General features: G+C 33.0%; 3 protein-coding genes across 3 annotated transcripts; all 3 read left to right on the top strand.

Annotated features, from left to right (window-relative positions):
* Nucleotides 1-4,007: 4,007 nt before the first annotated feature.
* Nucleotides 4,008-6,469, top strand: LOC107027877 (subtilisin-like protease SBT1.4). Its single transcript, XM_027919081.1, has one exon. It carries the CDS (start codon nucleotides 4,061-4,063, stop codon nucleotides 5,960-5,962), a length of 1,902 nt encoding a protein of 633 aa, XP_027774882.1. The 5' UTR covers nucleotides 4,008-4,060; the 3' UTR covers nucleotides 5,963-6,469.
* A 1,227-nt stretch (nucleotides 6,470-7,696) lies between these two features.
* LOC114078372 (subtilisin-like protease SBT1.7) lies at nucleotides 7,697-10,091 on the top strand. Its single transcript, XM_027919080.1, has one exon. The coding sequence runs from the start codon at nucleotides 7,743-7,745 to the stop codon at nucleotides 9,978-9,980; it is 2,238 nt and encodes a 745-aa protein (XP_027774881.1). The 5' UTR covers nucleotides 7,697-7,742; the 3' UTR covers nucleotides 9,981-10,091.
* Nucleotides 10,092-14,735: 4,644 nt separating this feature from the next.
* On the top strand, nucleotides 14,736-17,123 carry LOC107027338 (subtilisin-like protease SBT1.7). The gene has a single exon (XM_015228517.2). The coding sequence runs from the start codon at nucleotides 14,753-14,755 to the stop codon at nucleotides 16,991-16,993; it is 2,241 nt and encodes a 746-aa protein (XP_015084003.1). The 5' UTR covers nucleotides 14,736-14,752; the 3' UTR covers nucleotides 16,994-17,123.
* The last annotated feature ends 1,001 nt before the right edge of the window (nucleotides 17,124-18,124 follow it).

The raw sequence follows: 18,124 nt of genomic DNA on the forward strand, positions 1-18,124 counted from the left end.
ATAATAAATTAAATCTTAATTTAGTAAAAGGGCAAAATGGTAATTCAACTTTTCACTATAGAGCTTCCCACTTATAATAATATATGATTATTTTATACTTAGAAATAAATTTGCACTGCCTAAACCCTTATTACTACTTAATAGAGTAAGGATTGTTCAAATCCGTATAATAAATATTTTTATTCTTAATTATCCTTTTTTTGTACGACTAGTGAAATGGATGAATCAAGAATTAGGACGAATATGATTCTAATGTAATAAGAAATGAATTTTGGAATTTTCCCTACCTAAACCCTCACAATAATTAATAGAGTAAGAATTGTTCAAATTCGCATAAAGAAATTTTCTCATTCTTAATTAACCCCTTTCCGCACGCCAAATGAAATTGAACGAATAAAAAATGTACATGAACTTGATTCAATATCATGATAAAAAAAAACTTAGCTTAGTCCTAACTCGGCCTCAAAATAGCTCATTAAGACACACTGCCCAAGATCGTAAAGGGAGGGGCTTTATGCAATGTATCAATCTTGTATAATTATGTATATATGATGTATAACTATGTATCAGAGATGTATATACATCCATAAACTCTGTTTGTACAATGTTTATGCATTGTATCTGTTCATCTTCCTCAACAATGTGTTTTCTTGAATCTCAACCAATTCAAATCTTCACTAAATATGACTCAACACTTTACGAACGCGCATAATTTTATGCATATCGTGCCCCTAGGGGTGTACAAAAACGAACAGAAAATCGAATCAAATCGCAAATCGAGTCAACCCCAAAAAAAAACCCGACTAGTAGTGGCTTGGTATTGAAAAAAAAAACCCGACTATATTTGGGTTGATTTGGTTTTAACTAGAAAAAACCAACCCGATATTATATATGTTATTTTAAATTTATTTTATATATATAAATATTTACTTTGATATAATTTTAAAATATTTTTTATACTATTTCATAATTTTATCTTTTAATATATTATTTCAAGTTTAGAACTTAGAATTTGAAATGTCCAATAAAGATTTTAGTTCATAAATGTTGATAATTGTAATAATACTTAAATCATAATCAAATTAATACTAATGCAAAAAGAAAATCAATTCAACACTAAGAATGACAATAATATTGAATAGTTGTTCTTTAGTTTTACATTAGTTTAGATAATTAACATACATAATTAATTTTAATTTTTCTTAAATATTTAATAATGTAACTAATACTTATTAAACTTATTTTAACATGATTTAATACTTTTAAATTATGATCATTTTCATTATGACTTTACAATATTTATTTTATATGATGATTTCATTATTATTTAATTGAATGTTTTTGAGTCATCAATACTCATCTCATGTTTTGTGTTACTTTTAACATCTTAGATAATTGTACTTTGGTTGGACTAAAGAAAATTCTGAAGCACAAGTTAATTATATGTTTGTATGCAAACTTTACCGAAAAATCCAAAAAACTGAAAAAATTCGAGGTTTATTATTTGGTCTGATTTATAAATTTAAAAATTCGACACAATGGTTTCGTTTGATATTTGAAAAAGCCGAACCAACCCGAGGTTGAAAAACCCAAAATATTCAAATTTTATTAGTTTGGTTTGATTTATAAATTTAAATTTTTTATACAAAAGGTTTGGTTTGATATTTAAAAAATCCGAACCAACACAATCATGTACACCCTTACGTGCCCCAAAGAAAGGAAAACAAATAATTTTTTTACCACAAAGAATTGATTGAAATTCGTTGTTTACTTCCCTTTTTTGATATACATAGGTTATATATTAATTATACACTTATTATTCATGAATTAAATACATACTCCCTCAGTCCTATTTTATGTGGCACCATTTTCTTTTTGGTCAGTCCCAAAAAGAATGTCACATTTTCTTATATGGTAGGGCAAGTATTTAAAGGTACAATTTCTCTTTTACCCTTGTTGGTCCTACTTAATTTTAAATAGTACTCTAATACATTTATGAGGAGAGAGAAACTTGAGTCCACTTTTGAAGGACAATTTGGTAAACAATTCAAAAAGTCTTCATTTATTTCTTGAACTCTGTGCCAAGTCAAATAGTGTCATATAAAATGAGACGGAGTGAGTATATTATATATCTATCCTCTATTAATTTCATTCCTTGGATTTCCACATGTAAAGACAATATTTTTTTCTAGCAGCCCCTGTTGGTCCTTTGGTGCCCCCACAAGTAATCAAGTAGACTGAAATGTAGTGCCAATTTTCTCTAGGAATTTCTGCAGTAAATAAATAGATAAATAGGGATTTCCACATATAAAAACACAACACAAAATAAATAAAAGTTTAAGTTGTGTTGGGATATTAAGTCTTGGGTCAACTTCTGTTAGGTAAATGAGTTTGATGATTAGTATACGCCAATTTTACGAGTAATTATTATGATGATAATAGTTTAAAAGTTCAAATAATATATGAAGTCAAAATTTAAATTAAGTGTAATTTTCTATCGATTGACATGTATGTGATTATCTCACTCGCCTCTTTCTTATCTCCTGTATACATGTAGTTAATACAATTCTCATGATGTTTATGGAGGATGATTCACATATATCTGGGTATCTCGGTCGCCTCTCTCCGTTTTTCTCTCGTATTTTTCACTATTTTTTCTATTTGGTAGCAAAAATACATATATATAGATTAGTGTATCTGACTTAACATCTGTAATGAAACTGTAAATTAGTTAAACTATATATATAGTTATTTCAAACTATAAAGAAAACTAGTAAATATTATAGAAATATTTATGTAATTAGATAATCTTCAGTTTTATTTCTCGGATGGTTTTCGCTTTAGAAAGTACCTACTTTCACCTTGGTATACCTCTATTGAATATGGCATGTTTCTAATGTTCTTTATCACATTCAAGTGCATGGATGTACCTTTTTTCAATCGAAAATGACATAAATAATCTAAACTTTTAACAGATGTTATATATGAGCTTTTTTCCTAAAGTTCATTAACAAATTTGAGCGATTTTCCTATTAGGGATAAAAAGAAATTAAAGAAGAATAATACTCTAATACTTTTCATTTTCACTGTTTTACTTTCCCTTTTTGGGTATGCATAGATTATACACTTATTATTCATAGACTAGGTACATATATTATATATCTGCAAATTTTAGTTTTAAATCCTTGAATGGATGTTTACTCTTCCAGGAAGGATCCGAAATAGCTGCATGTTTTCGAACACTTGCAACTTTTTTTTTATTACAAAGTGATTGTTTAACATTTAGGGTGTGTTTGGTATGAATGAAAATGTTTTCCATGGAAAATGTTTTCCTAGAAAATGTTTTCCTGGAAAACAAGTAGATTTTGGACTTATTTTCTCATATTTGGTTGGTGAGTAGAAAATATTTTTTGGAAATGACTTTTAGTGTTTGATTTATGAATAAAAAATATTTTTGAGGAACATCTTTTATTTTTACTAAGTAGAAAATAATTTATGAAATTGAAAATATTTTTTAAAAATAATTTTTTTTTGGGTGAGGTGGTGGGGGTGGGGGTAGTGAGGGGAGGCAGGAGGAGGGGGTAGGAGTGAAAAAATAAAAATTTGAAGTTGATAGTATTTTTAAAAAGCAAAATTAATTTTTTGGGGGTGTTNATTGGAGGAGAGCTTTGGAAAATGTTTTCCTTAATTTTTGAAGGGAAGTCATTTTCCTTAATTTTGAGGAAAATGAGTTGATTTGGAAAACATTTCCCAAAACTTTTGCCCCAATCAAACATGAGAAAATTGGAAAACATTTTCCAGAAAATGTTTTCCTTCATACCAAACAAACTCTTAAATATATTATAGTGGATGTCATTTGGAAAATAAAACTATAGAATATAATTTTCTGATACTGGAGAAGTGATAATTTTGTACATACACATGGTCTTTTTTCCACAATAATTTTTCTAGAAGTTGAATAGGTCAATAATAAAACACTATAAAAAGAGAGTTGCTTTAAAGCAGAAAAATTCATCAAATACACAGTCCAAATACATCAGCACTTCTTATATTTGCAGCCATGGGATTCTTGAAAATCCTTTTTGTTTTCATCTTTTGTTCATTCCCATGGCCTACTATTCAGAGTAATCTCGAGACTTATATCGTCCATGTTGAATCCCCTGAAAGCCTAATTACTGCTCAATCATCGTTAATGGATTTAGATAGCTATTACCTTTCTTTTTTGCCTAAAACTACTAGCGCAGTTAGCTCTAGTGGAAATGAAGAGGATGCTACAATGATCTATTCTTATCACAATGTGATGACAGGGTTTGCAGCAAGATTAACTGCCGCACAAGTGAAGGAAATGGAGAAGATACACGGCTTTGTCTCTGCTCAGAAACAGAGGATTTTGTCTTTGCACACTACTCATACTCCAAGTTTTCTTGGTTTGCAGCAGAACATGGGCTTGTGGAAAGATTCCAATTTTGGAGAAGGCGTGATCATCGGAGTTCTAGACACTGGAATTCTTCCTGATCATCCTTCATTTAGCGATGTTGGGATGCCTCCCCCGCCTGCTAAGTGGAAAGGAGTTTGTGAGTCCAATTTCACAAACAAGTGTAACAACAAGCTCATTGGAGCCAGGTCTTACAAACTTGGCAATGGTTCCCCGATAGATGATGATGGACATGGTACACACACAGCAAGCACAGCTGCGGGGGCTTTTGTGAAAGGTGCCAATGTATATGGCAATGCTAATGGAACTGCAGTTGGTGTTGCTCCTCTTGCCCATATAGCCATATATAAGGTGTGTAACTCTGTTGGTTGTTCTGACAGTGATATTTTAGCAGCCATGGATTCAGCTATAGATGATGGACTAGATATTCTTTCTATATCCATTGGTGGTTCTCTGAGACCTCTTTATGATGAAAGTATTGCTCTCGGGGCGTACAGTGCAACACAAAGAGGCATTCTTGTTAGTTGCTCAGCAGGCAATAATGGTCCTTCAACTGCCTCAGTAGATAACTCAGCCCCTTGGATTCTTACAGTAGGTGCCAGCACGCTTGATAGAAAGATAAAATCTACTGTTAAGCTTGGAAATGGAGAGGAATTTGAAGGAGAATCTGCTTATCGTCCAAAGATTTCCAACTCAACATTCTTCACTCTATTTGATGCTGCAAAAAATGCAAAAGATCCATCTGAAACCCCTTATTGCAAACCAGGGTCACTCACTGACCCTGCAATAAAAGGAAAGATAGTATTATGTCGTGCAGGTGAACTTTCAAATATTGAAAAAGGACAAGCTGTGAAGGATGCTGGAGGTGTTGGCATGATTGTCATCTACCCATCACAATATGGTGTCACTAAATCAGCTGATGCTCATGTTCTTCCAGCATTGGTTGTTTCAGCTGCAGATGGAACGAAAATCCTTGCTTACATGAACTCAACATCAAGCCCTGTTGCTACAATTGCATTCCAAGGAACAATAATTGGAGACAAAAATGCTCCTATGGTTGCTGCATTTTCCTCAAGAGGACCAAGTAGAGCTAGTCCTGGAATCTTGAAGCCTGACATAATCGGTTCTGGTGCTAATATCCTTGCTGCTTGGCCTACCTCCGTGGATGACAACAAGAACACCAAATCCACATTCAATATCATATCAGGCACCTCAATGTCTTGCCCTCACCTTAGTGGCGTAGCAGCTCTGCTGAAGAGAGCACATCCTGATTGGTCTCCTGCTGCTATTAAGTCTGCAATCATGACAACTGCTTACACTTTAAACCTTGCCAGTAGTCCAATACTAGATCAAAGGTTACTTCCTGCAGACATCTTTACAACTGGTGCAGGACATGTTAATCCATCAAGGGCAAATGATCCAGGACTAGTTTATGATACCCCCTCCGAGGACTATTTACCTTATTTATGTGGTTTGAGGTACACAAATGCACAGGTAAGTAAACTGTTACAACGCAAGGTAAATTGATTGCAAGTAAAGAGTATCCCTGAAGCACAATTAAACTATCCTTCATTTTCCATATCGAGACTTGGATCAACTCCTCAGACATACACCAGAACTGTGACCAATGTTGGTGATGTCAAATCATCTTACACGGTGCAGATAGCTTCACCTAAAGGCGTTGTCGTGAAAGTTAAGCCCAGCAAGCTAAATTTCTCGGAGTTGAACCAGAAGTTAACATACCAAGTGACATTTTCCAAGACAATTAACAGCTCAATGTCTGGGGTTGTTGAGGGATTCTTGAAGTGGAATTCTAACAGGCACTCTGTGAGAAGTCCAATTGCAGTTGTGTTGGCATTGGCTAAGTAAGTGCACAAAGTATTCAAACATTTGAAAATGCTGTTTGTTTACACAATAAACGTTCTGTTACTTTTTCATTGTTAAATGTATTGTTTCAATAAACTTTATGTTCACAGATGATTGAAGAAAGCAAAAGCATATCCTCTTTGATATTAGTGGCCTTGCCCTGCTTAACTTTTCTTCTTAGATTTCATTTTTGTTCAACAAATAAAGTGACTTCTCGAGATGATAAATATTAGTTGAGTGACCGAGTAAGAATGTCAGTTCATACTTAAATTTGGGAAATTTGTTGTCACCTACATAATAACACACCCTTTGATCCAGATTATTGACAGTGACTTCAAAAATAAAGTCTTAGTCTTTGGTGACTTCAAAAAGTAATTGTGACGTTAATGCTAAACTTATTAATAGGACAATTAAAATTCTGGAGACATATCCTAAGAATTTCCTAGAAAAAACGTTGTAATTAATTCGATTGAACTTTTATTTTTTAACATATTATGGCCAATTGAGAAATCTATAGCCAACTATACATGTCAAAAATTCTACAATTGAAGGGGACTGATGTACATCATCCATGGTACATATTTGTCTTGCAAAGAAATGAAATTAACCAATACATATTTTGTTTTGTTATAATTTTCACAAAAAAAAAAAACACTAGAATTATAGAATGCATTGTTGCTATTTATGTGTGGCCCATCATGTATTGGTGGCATTATTATACTAAGAAATGAATTTTCCCTACCTAAACCCTTACAAGTAGTTATTAGAGTAAGGGTTGTTCAAATCTATATAAAGAGATGTTCTCATAATTAATAATTTTTCTGCTCGCCAAGTGAAATGGAATGAATCAAGAATTAGGATGAATATAACTCTAATATAATAAGAAATGAATTTTTCATACCTAAACCCTTAAAACTAGTTAATAGAGTAAGGATTGTTGAGATCTACATAAACAGATATTCTCATTCTTAATCAACCCCTTTATGCACGCCCAATGAAATTGAATTAAATAAAAAATTAGGATGGATTTATCTCGCTTTAAAAAGTACCAACTTTTACCTTGATCCACTTTGATTGAATAAGTCATTTTTCCAATGTTCTTATCGCATTGAAGTGCATGGATGAGCCTTTTCTTAACCGTAAATAACATAGATAAGTCAAATTTTAACGAATATCATATATAAGGCCTTTCTTAAAGCTTGGCGATATTTTAACCCTTTTCCCTTTTAGGAAAAAAAAAATTATTTTTCAATTTAGCTAGTCTCATTCACACTACTAACCTTTCTTTTCTTCTCCACATGGTCTTTTTGCCACAATATTTAGTTTTTTTCTAGAAGTTGAATAGGTCACTAACAAAACACTATAAATAGAGTTGCTTCAAAGCAGATAAATTCATCAAATAAACTTTCTAAAAACATAATCAGTTCTTGTATTAGCAGCCATGGGATTCTTGAAAATATTTCTTGTTTTCATCTTTTCTTCTTTCCCATGGCCTACTATTCAGAATGATCTCGAGACTTATATAGTCCATGTTGAATCCCCTGAAAGCGTAATTTCTACACAATCATCGGTAACGGATTTAGATAACTATTATCTTTCTTTTTTGCCTAAATCTACAACAATCAGCTCAAGTGAAAATGAAGAGGCTGCTAGCATGCTCTATTCCTATCACAATGTGATGAAAGGGTTTGCAGCAAGATTAACGGCAGCACAAGTGAAGGAAATGGAGAATAAACACGGCTTTGTCTCTGCTCAGAAACAGAGGATTTTCACCTTGCATACTACTCATACTCCGAACTTTCTCGGTTTGCAACAGAACATGGGCTTGTGGAAGGATTCCAACTATGGGAAAGGCGTGATCATTGGAGTTATAGACACTGGAATTTATCCTGACCATCCTTCATTTAGCGACTTTGGGATGCCTCCTCCGCCTGCTAAGTGGAAAGGAGTTTGTGAGTCTAATTTCAAAACCAAGTGTAACAACAAGCTCATTGGAGCGAGGTCTTACCAAATTGCTAACGGTTCCTTGATAGATGATAATGGACATGGTACACACACAGCAGGCACAGCTGCAGGAGCCTTTGCAAAAGGTGCTAATGTATTTGGGAATGCTAATGGCACTGCTGTTGGTGTTGCCCCTCTTGCCCACCTAGCCATATATAAGGTTTGCAATTCTGATGGCGAGTGTCCTGACTGTGATATTTTAGCTGCCATAGATTCAGCTATAGATGATGGAGTAGATATTCTTTCAATATCCTTGGGTGGATCTCCAAGCCCTTTCTATGATGACTGTATCGCTCTTGGGGCATACAGTGCAACAGAAAGAGGCATTCTTGTAAGTTCTTCTGCAGGCAATGAAGGTCCTTCTGTTGCCTCAGTGGAAAAAGCAGCCCCGTGGATTCTTACAGTAGGTGCCAGCACACTTGATAGAAAGATAAAAGCTACTGTTAATCTCGGAAATAGAAAGAAATATGAAGGAGAATCAACTTATCGTCCAAAGATTTCCAGCTCAACATTCTCCACTCTATATGATGCTGCAAAAAATGCAAGTGAAACTCCTTATTGCAGACCAGGATCACTCACTGACCCTGCTGTAAGAGGAAAGATAGTATTATGTCTACAAGATGATATTGTTTCCAATATTGAAAAAGGACAAGCTGTGAAGGATGCTGGAGGTGTTGGCATGATTATCATCAACCAGCCAAGTTACGGTGCCACTAAATCAGCTGATGCTCATGTTCTTCCAGCAATGGATGTTTCAGCTGCAGATGGAACAAAAATCCTTTCCTATATGCACTCAACATCAAACCCTATTGCTAGAATCACATTCCATGGAACAGTAATTGGAGATAAATATGCTCCCATAGTAGCTGCATTTTCTTCTCGCGGACCAAGTGAAGCTAGTCCTGGAATCTTGAAACCAGACATAATCGGTCCTGGTGTTAATATCATTGCTGCTTGGCCTACCTCTATGGATGGCAACAAAAACACCAAATCCACATTCAATATTATATCAGGCACCTCAATGTCTTGCCCTCACCTTAGTGGCGTAGCAGCTCTGCTGAAAAGCACACATCCTGATTGGTCTCCTGCTGCTATTAAGTCTGCAATCATGACAACCGCTGACACGTTAAACCTTGCCAATAGTCCAATACTAGACGAAAGACTCCTTTTTGCTGACATCTATGCAATTGGTGCAGGACATGTTAATCCATCTAGGGCAAATGATCCAGGACTAGTTTATGATACTCCATTTGAGGACTATGTAGCTTATTTGTGTGGTTTGAACTACACAAATCCGCAGGTAAGTAAACTCTTACAACGCAAAGTGAATTGCTGGGAGGTTGAAAGTATCCCTGAAGCACAATTAAACTATCCTTCATTTTCCATATCCGGACTTGGATCAACTCCTCAGACATATACCAGAACAGTGACCAACGTTGGTGACGCCAAATCATCTTACAAAGTGGAGATAGCTTCACCAAAAGGTGTTGTCGTGGAAGTTGAACCCTCCGAGCTGAATTTCTCCGAGTTGAACCAGAAGTTAACATACCAGGTAACATTTTCCAAGACAATCAGCAGCTCAAAGCCTGAGGTTGTTGAGGGATTCTTGAAGTGGAATTCTAATAAGTACTCTGTGAGAAGTCCAATTGCAGTTGTATTAGTATTGACTACATAAGTGCAGAAAATGCTGTTTTTCTTTATTTTACTTTTTCAATCTTTTATTACTATTTTGATTTTCACTGGTCTTTAATAATTTTATCATTATGAAATATTGTTTCAATGTTTGTTCACAACTGATTAAATAATATGAAACCATTACTTTTCCTTTATCATTACATTTTATATATTTCTTTTCTTTTCTTTCTTGATTTCATTATTTTCATAGAAAAAAATCGACTTTTTGAGATAATAAACATAAGGTGAGTGATCATGTGAGAATTTCTGTTATTATTCGAATCTGAAAAATTTGTTGTTAGTTACCTAATAACGTAGCCTTTAATCATGACTCCGAATCTTGATTGTGACATACTTACTTCTATTTTTCTTATATCAATAACTTGATTAAAATGTAATTATCTTCGAGAATAAAAAGTTTGTTATGTTTAATACCTTTAGTTTGACCGATATCGATCTTAATTGTAGTTTCTTTTCATTAGCAAATTGCCTAACGCTCTTTTTTTTTTTTTGTTAACAATGTATCTTATTGTTGTGATATTATTAACCATGTGATTTATTTGAAGTGTTTTATTGATCCCTGATAAAGATTATTTGTTTTATTTTATTTATTATATATAATAAAGTTTCTAATTAATTAAGTTATTATGTTTATATGTGACTCTTTTATTTATACTAGTTTTCGGAACGTGCGTTGCACGTTTGTTCCATACAATTATTATATAGAAAATATTGAATTTAAAAATATTAGTTTTACCAATTTATATTTTATTCATTAAATAAAATTCATAATAATCGAATATTACATTGACCATCAAGCAAGAAATATGGAAGAATAATAATATTACTATAGCATCTAATAATATGAATATATCTATATGATTTATCCTTAATAATCTCTCATTACGCTCCATATACTAAGTACACAAATATGTATCTACTTAAAGAAACTATATCAGTAAGGAAAGGATAAAAGAAAAAAATATTATAAAAGTACATTTAAAAATGAATATAAAAGTCATAAATTAGTAATTTCAGCACTAATAAAAATATACATAACATTCATAATTTCATAGTAGATTAAATTAAAGAAGTATAAATCGGTAAAGAATACAAAAAAATTAAACAGATAAGAACAAATACAACATTCATACCCTTCTTAAGACTTTAATTATAACATATATATAGTAAAAAGAAATACTTAAGGAGTAAAGTTCTTGATGATACCTTCTCCCGTAACAAAAAAAAACATCTAAAATTATAAAGATAAAACTATGATACAAAATATCATTCTAATTAAGATCAAATAAATATTAATATTTAAAACAAAAAAAGTACATGAAAATTGCCTAATGATTCACATCAACAAGAGGTAAGTGATAGTTTTTCTGTAGTCTAACAAAAGAGGAGTAAGAATAAAATGATAAATGGGAAAAAAATAGTATTACCTTATGCTAGACAAAATTCAACAAATAAGAGGGCGATAGTAATAGTAGTTTTTCTGTAGTCTAACAGAAGAGGAGTGAGAATAAAATGATAAAGAAATTTGATAGGGTGATAACTTTATAAAGTGCAAAAAATATGAAAAGGGTATAGAATATTTAACTGATTGAAGTTTAAAAGACAAAAGATATAAATACTGTAATATGAAAAGTTTGATACATTAGTTAAATGATCAGGATAAAATAATTATTTTTAACATGATTAGGGATATTTTTGTAATTCAACTTTCAACTATGGAGCTTCATGCTTTTAGTATAATATGATAGTAAATGATTTTTTGTATGAAGTTGTTTAATTCATACACAAAATATTAAAATTGTCGGTTCTTGTAAGTTACTATCATTGTTCACAATCAAAGATGAGGTAGGACAGACATATTGATGATTGTATCACAAGATTAAAAATGATTCGATCTTAATTATGAGAAATTCTAACTTCTTGTATTAGTACATTTTGTATGTATTAAATGAACCAAATAGAGATATTATTTTTGGTTCTAATATTAATAAACAATATCTTTAGTCCATTACATGACTACTCTTAATTTTAATATAATTATTATGATCTATGTAGTTTAATTTATTATTTTAATATATTAAAATGTGAAACTCTATTACGAGTCAATATATTCTTAATAGATTGAATGATGAAAAATCACATTAATAAATAATAATTGGTTGATATAACCATGTCTGAAATTTGAGATAGAAGATACCCCATTATGATTACTTATAAGTTTTTCATGCGACCCAGGATTCGATTTTCATGTGAGACCCAGGATTCGAGATAAGAGATAAGTATAAAATAGAGGGTTAAACTAGTTAGTTAATTAAATTTTTTTCAGAAGTTTATTTTAATTGATTAGTATCGATAAAATTTAATGTGGAAAATTAAATAAATTGTAGTAGTAAATTTCGAAATTAAATTGCGAAGTATAATTACAAATTTTATTGGTACAAACTACAATATGGAATTTTATTAAAATATGGTTAATTCATGTTTTTATGAACTAATATTATAATGGAAATTTACGATACTAAAATTGTGATTTATGTTGTATTTGACTAATTTATAAGTTGAACAACCATTATGGAACAAGTATTTCTTTTATTTTTGTCATGAATGAATTAATAACTTTATTTTGTTCAATGCCGGGTTGGCTGACGCATAAGATTAATGACAGAACAAATTTTTCTTTTCCGATCTTTTAATTCCTGCCTTGTTCATTCGACTGAAAATCCACGAAAAATCATAAATTTTCTAAAAACGTTTTTACCAAATCAACCAGGGAAACAAAACGTAGCATTAAATGGTATTATATTTAGTTATAATGTAAATTCATGATATTGAATAATATTTTTTCTCTCCAAATTCTAACCCTTATACTAGTCATACGTCTATTCTCTTAATTGCCACAAGTAATATAACGATATAGCATTCTTTTTCCAGTTGCAAGTGGTGAACTTTTTGGAACAAAATAAAAAATTACGAAAAACAATGTTCACTATTTAAATTTTATAGTCACATCTTTGATAGAAGATACATATTTAGTTTAAACAGAAAAATCAAATAATTTGTATGCCTGATTCAATTCGGTGGCAACACCATAATTTTAGTGAAATAACATTTAAACTACTAAAAATATTAAAGAATGTAATACATAACTCACAATGTCATGGAACATTTCAAAAGTCAAGAAAATATTTAAAAAAATATTATCTGTATTTTTAGTATCTAAATTAATATAGTCCATGATGTTTTAAGGTATAGATTTGTGGCTATTGAAAAAATGATTAATTAAGCTATAATAATTTTAAAAAATAATTTGGAAGTGTCTAAATCTTGATCATCCTATTTTAAAGAGGTCAGGTGTAACGTCTCTTTCTCATGCTTAATAAATTTATAGTTTAATCTCAAATAATTTATTTATTTATTTTGCAAAAAAAACAAATTATCATGTTTGAAGATGAAGTTATGACTTTTGGAGAATATAAGTAATGTACACTAGATATATGATACAATTACCCAAACACCAATCTAAAATTTTAACTTAATGAATTTGATTTTTAAAGTTCTTCACATTGAGTTCACTACAATTTTAAAATTATGATTGATTTTGTCAAATTATTGGAAAAGATTAAAACTTATATATAAAACTAATTAGAAGTTATGATATTTTATTATAGAAGTAGTTAACATCAGCCTGTTGGGATTTTTAAATTTTATTGAAATTCCCTATCACTATCTCAGCGTTAGTTAAGAGGGATACAATAGGGGAATGTTAAATGTACATGTATAATACAATTTTGGGGGAAAAGCTAATAACATTATTTCAAGTCATATTGTACTTTTATTAGTATTATTATTATAGTTCTGGTGTCTAGATTAATTTATCGTACCTCAACTAATTTCACATCATACTAGGTCAAAATTCTATTGTGGCATCCGAAAGTATTAGAAGGTAGCATGTGGCGATTGAGGCTAGTCAAACTCCAGCTCAACAATGCTCAGTTTGCACTAATGCTCACCCAAAAGGCAAAAGTTGTGGCAGAGATTGCGGGTTATCCTAGGGTTCCAAGCTCTCAAGTGATTTAGGATATATTTCTAGACTTTTTTAGGTCCCCACGAGGATGACCTAACGATCGAGCCATTACACACCGGAGTAACCTTCTATAGATATCAGGTTAAAAACTCAGCTACTATACACTAGGTGTGTGAGTCCGTTAGCTCTAACATATATGAGCACCTTGGCAAAAATCACGTCCATTAAGAAATCAGCAAACATAATGTGTAGTTTACTAAACTACCCTTGTTATATACTTCCCTTAAAAATTGAACACCATTAATATAAGGGTCTGGTTGAAAAACATACTAATTTTCGTCTTGAATTTCTAACGTCACACTCATTTTGGGACGGAGTGAGTACTTGCGAGACGAACAAGACACCTCATGTATTAGTTAAGTCATGCTCAAGTTGGCTCGAACATTACTTAAAAAGTATATTGTAGATTAATGACTTCATCTATATGATGTTGCTATGCCAACTTCATTAAAAAAATAGAAGTTAAGTATAATAAAATCGTTTTAGCGTATAGATGACCAATTCACATTCTATTTTCTATTTAATCCAAGAATGACTATTTCACATTTCTAAAACTACCTTCTGACTTGCAAATAAAAAAATAAACTTCCAATTTGTATATATATCCTCAATGAAAATTCAGAAAACAGACACCACCAAATAACATCTCTTTCTTTAGTAGTAAAATTATGATGGCTCAATACAGTTCAATTCTTACTATAATTGGGCTGATTTGTGTGCTCTTTTCATTTACTACTCATGCAGCTGAACAGAACAATTCACAAATCTATATTGTTCATTGTGAGTTCCCTTCTGGGGAAAGGACTGCAGAATACCAAGATTTAGAAAGCTGGTATCTTTCTTTCTTGCCTGCAACAACCTCCGTTAGTTCTCGTGAGGCACCACGTTTAATATATTCCTATCGAAATGTCTTAACAGGCTTTGCAGCTAAGTTATCACAAGAAGATATAAAGGAAATGGAAAAAAAGGAAGGATTTGTTTCTGCACGCCCCCAGCAGTTTGTTAGTTTACACACCACACATAGTGTCAATTTCTTGGGGTTGCAACAGAACATGGGGTTCTGGAAAGACTCTAATTATGGGAAAGGTGTGATCATCGGAGTTCTAGACACTGGAATTCTTCCTGACCATCCTTCATTTAGTGACGTTGGGATGCCTACCCCACCTGCTAAGTGGAAAGGAGTTTGTGAGTCAAATTTTACGAACAAGTGTAACAAAAAGCTCATTGGAGCGAGGTCTTACCAACTTGGCAATGGTTCCCCGATAGATGGTAATGGACACGGTACACACACAGCAAGCACAGCTGCAGGAGCCTTTGTGAAAGGTGCTAATGTATATGGCAATGCTAATGGAACTGCAGTTGGCGTTGCTCCTCTTGCCCATATAGCCATATATAAGGTATGTGGTTCCGATGGCAAGTGTTCTGACAGTGATATTTTAGCTGCCATGGATTCAGCTATAGATGATGGAGTAGATATTATTTCAATGTCCCTTGGTGGAGGTCCAGTCCCTTTCCATAGTGACAATATTGCTCTCGGGGCGTACAGTGCAACACAAAGAGGCATTCTTGTAAGTGCCTCTGCTGGAAATAGTGGTCCATCCCTTATCACAGCAGGAAACACCGCCCCTTGGATTCTTACGGTAGGCGCCAGCACTACTGATAGAAAGATAAAAGTTACTGTTACACTTGGAAATACAGAGGAATTTGAAGGGGAAGCTTCTTATCGTCCACAGATTTCCGACTCAAAATTCTTCACTCTGTATGATGCTTCAAAAGGTAAAGGTGATCCATCTAAAACCCCTTACTGCAAACCAGGGTCACTCACTGACCCTGCAATAAAAGGAAAGATAGTCATATGTTATCCAGGTGTCGTTTCTAAGGTTGTAAAAGGACAAGCTGTGAAGGATGCTGGAGGTGTTGGCATGATTGCCATCAACCTGCCAGAAGATGGTGTCACAAAATCAGCGGATGCTCATGTTCTTCCAGCTTTGGAGGTTTCGGCTGCAGATGGAATCAGAATTCTTACTTATACAAACTCAATATCAAATCCTACAGCTAAAATCACATTCCAAGGAACAATAATTGGAGATGAAAACGCTCCCATAGTTGCTTCATTTTCTTCTCGCGGACCAAATAAACCTAGTCCTGGCATCTTGAAACCTGACATAATCGGTCCTGGTGTTAATATCCTTGCTGCTTGGCCTACCTCCGTGGATGACAACAAAAAAACCAAATCCACATTCAATATTATATCAGGCACCTCGATGTCTTGCCCTCACCTTAGTGGCGTAGCAGCTCTTCTGAAGAGCACACATCCTGATTGGTCTCCTGCTGCTATTAAGTCTGCAATCATGACAACTGCTTACACTTTAAACCTTGCCAGTAAACCGATACTAGATGAAAGGTTACTTCCTGCAGACATCTTTGCGATTGGTGCAGGACACGTTAATCCATCAAGTGCAAATGATCCAGGACTAGTTTATGATACCCCCTCCGAGGACTATTTACCTTATTTATGTGGTTTGAGGTACACAAATGCACAGGTAAGTAAACTGTTACAACGCAAGGTAAATTGCTTGGAAGTAAAGAGTATCCCTGAAGCAGAATTAAACTATCCTTCGTTTTCCATATTTGGACTTGGATCAACTCCTCAGACATATACAAGAACTGTGACCAACGTTGGTGATGTTGCATCATCTTACAAAGTGGAGATAGCTTCACCTACAGGAGTTGCCGTAGAAGTTGTACCCACAGAGCTAAATTTCTCCAAGTTGAACCAGAAGTTAACATACCAAGTGACATTTTCCAAGACAACCAGCAGTTCAGAAGTTGTGGTTGTTGAGGGATTCTTGAAGTGGACTTCTACTAGGCACTCTGTGAGAAGTCCAATTGCAGTTGTATTGGTCTAGTGAAAAATTGGCTATATATATAAGTGCATAAAGTACTCAAACATTTGATTGTTTTTACTGTATACTTTATGTTACTTTTTCATTATTAAACAAAGTGTTCCACTGTTTGTTCACAGCTGATTGAAGAACATAAAAGCATATCCTCTTTGATAGAAGTCAGTTTTTCATTGATCGTTTCTTTTACTTTTTATATGTTCCATTTTTTTAAAAGAAAGAGAGTTCAAAAATGCCTGTTAATCTCCAGACTCGAATTATATATTCTGTTTACAAAGCTAGCATATGTAAGAGTTGAGAAAACCTGATAGCATTCATACGATAAATAGCTATTGTCACGAACTTTCAAATTCCATTCGCAAAACTCCAAGATAATGTCCTGAAATTTCAGTTGTAAATTTAGAACATTACAATCGTGTGATATGACATAATTATATTTCTTCAACCCTCTAATTATGAACATTCTCAGGAGAAACTAAAATCATTAAGTATTGAATATAGTAATGAAACAGAATGATGCATATAGGGATCTTAAAAATAATTTGGATGTGTCTTCATCTTGATCATCCCATCTTGAAGAAGTCTGGTGTAAGGTCTATTTCTCATGCTTAGTAAATTTATAGTTGCAGATGAGGTTGTGACTTTTCATGAATATAAATAACGTACACTAGATAGATGATACAGTTGAAAATTATGATTTATAATCTAATGTTTATGAAAATTTTCGGAATAGGGTCAAAATTATCCTGAACTCTGCGAAATAGACCACTGATGATGCCTTCCATTACATTTTGGGATCAAAAGATGTCCCTGCAGTTATCCCAACAGACCACAAGTATCGTCAAGAGATAACAACCCAAATTTTTAGTGATATGGCAAGCCACGTGGAACCAATCCCTTCACTTAACCGTTGACAATTAAGATTCACTACAAGAAACTGGACCTTTACCGGCAACTTTTGGAACTTTGTTGCGACTATTGTCGCTGCTTTCCTAGTTGGCAACTCGTAGATGGAGGGATTAGTCTCACGTCACAAAAAAAATTGGTTTGATAACTTCTGAAGGTATTTGTGGTCTCTTGGGATAATAACAAAGGTATTTTTTATCCCAAAATATGACCGAGGGTATAAGTAGTCTA

Source organism: Solanum pennellii, chromosome 8, assembly GCF_001406875.1.
Source record: "Solanum pennellii chromosome 8, SPENNV200".
NCBI classification, from domain to species: Eukaryota; Viridiplantae; Streptophyta; class Magnoliopsida; order Solanales; family Solanaceae; genus Solanum; species Solanum pennellii.

Bases quoted from the DNA above. Each gene is read 5' to 3' on its own strand.
- LOC114078372 (XM_027919080.1), top strand. From the start codon at position 7,743: ATGGGATTCTTGAAAATATTTCTTGTTTTCATCTTTTCTTCTTTCCCA.
- LOC107027338 (XM_015228517.2), top strand. From the start codon at position 14,753: ATGATGGCTCAATACAGTTCAATTCTTACTATAATTGGGCTGATTTGT.
- LOC107027877 (XM_027919081.1), top strand. From the start codon at position 4,061: ATGGGATTCTTGAAAATCCTTTTTGTTTTCATCTTTTGTTCATTCCCA.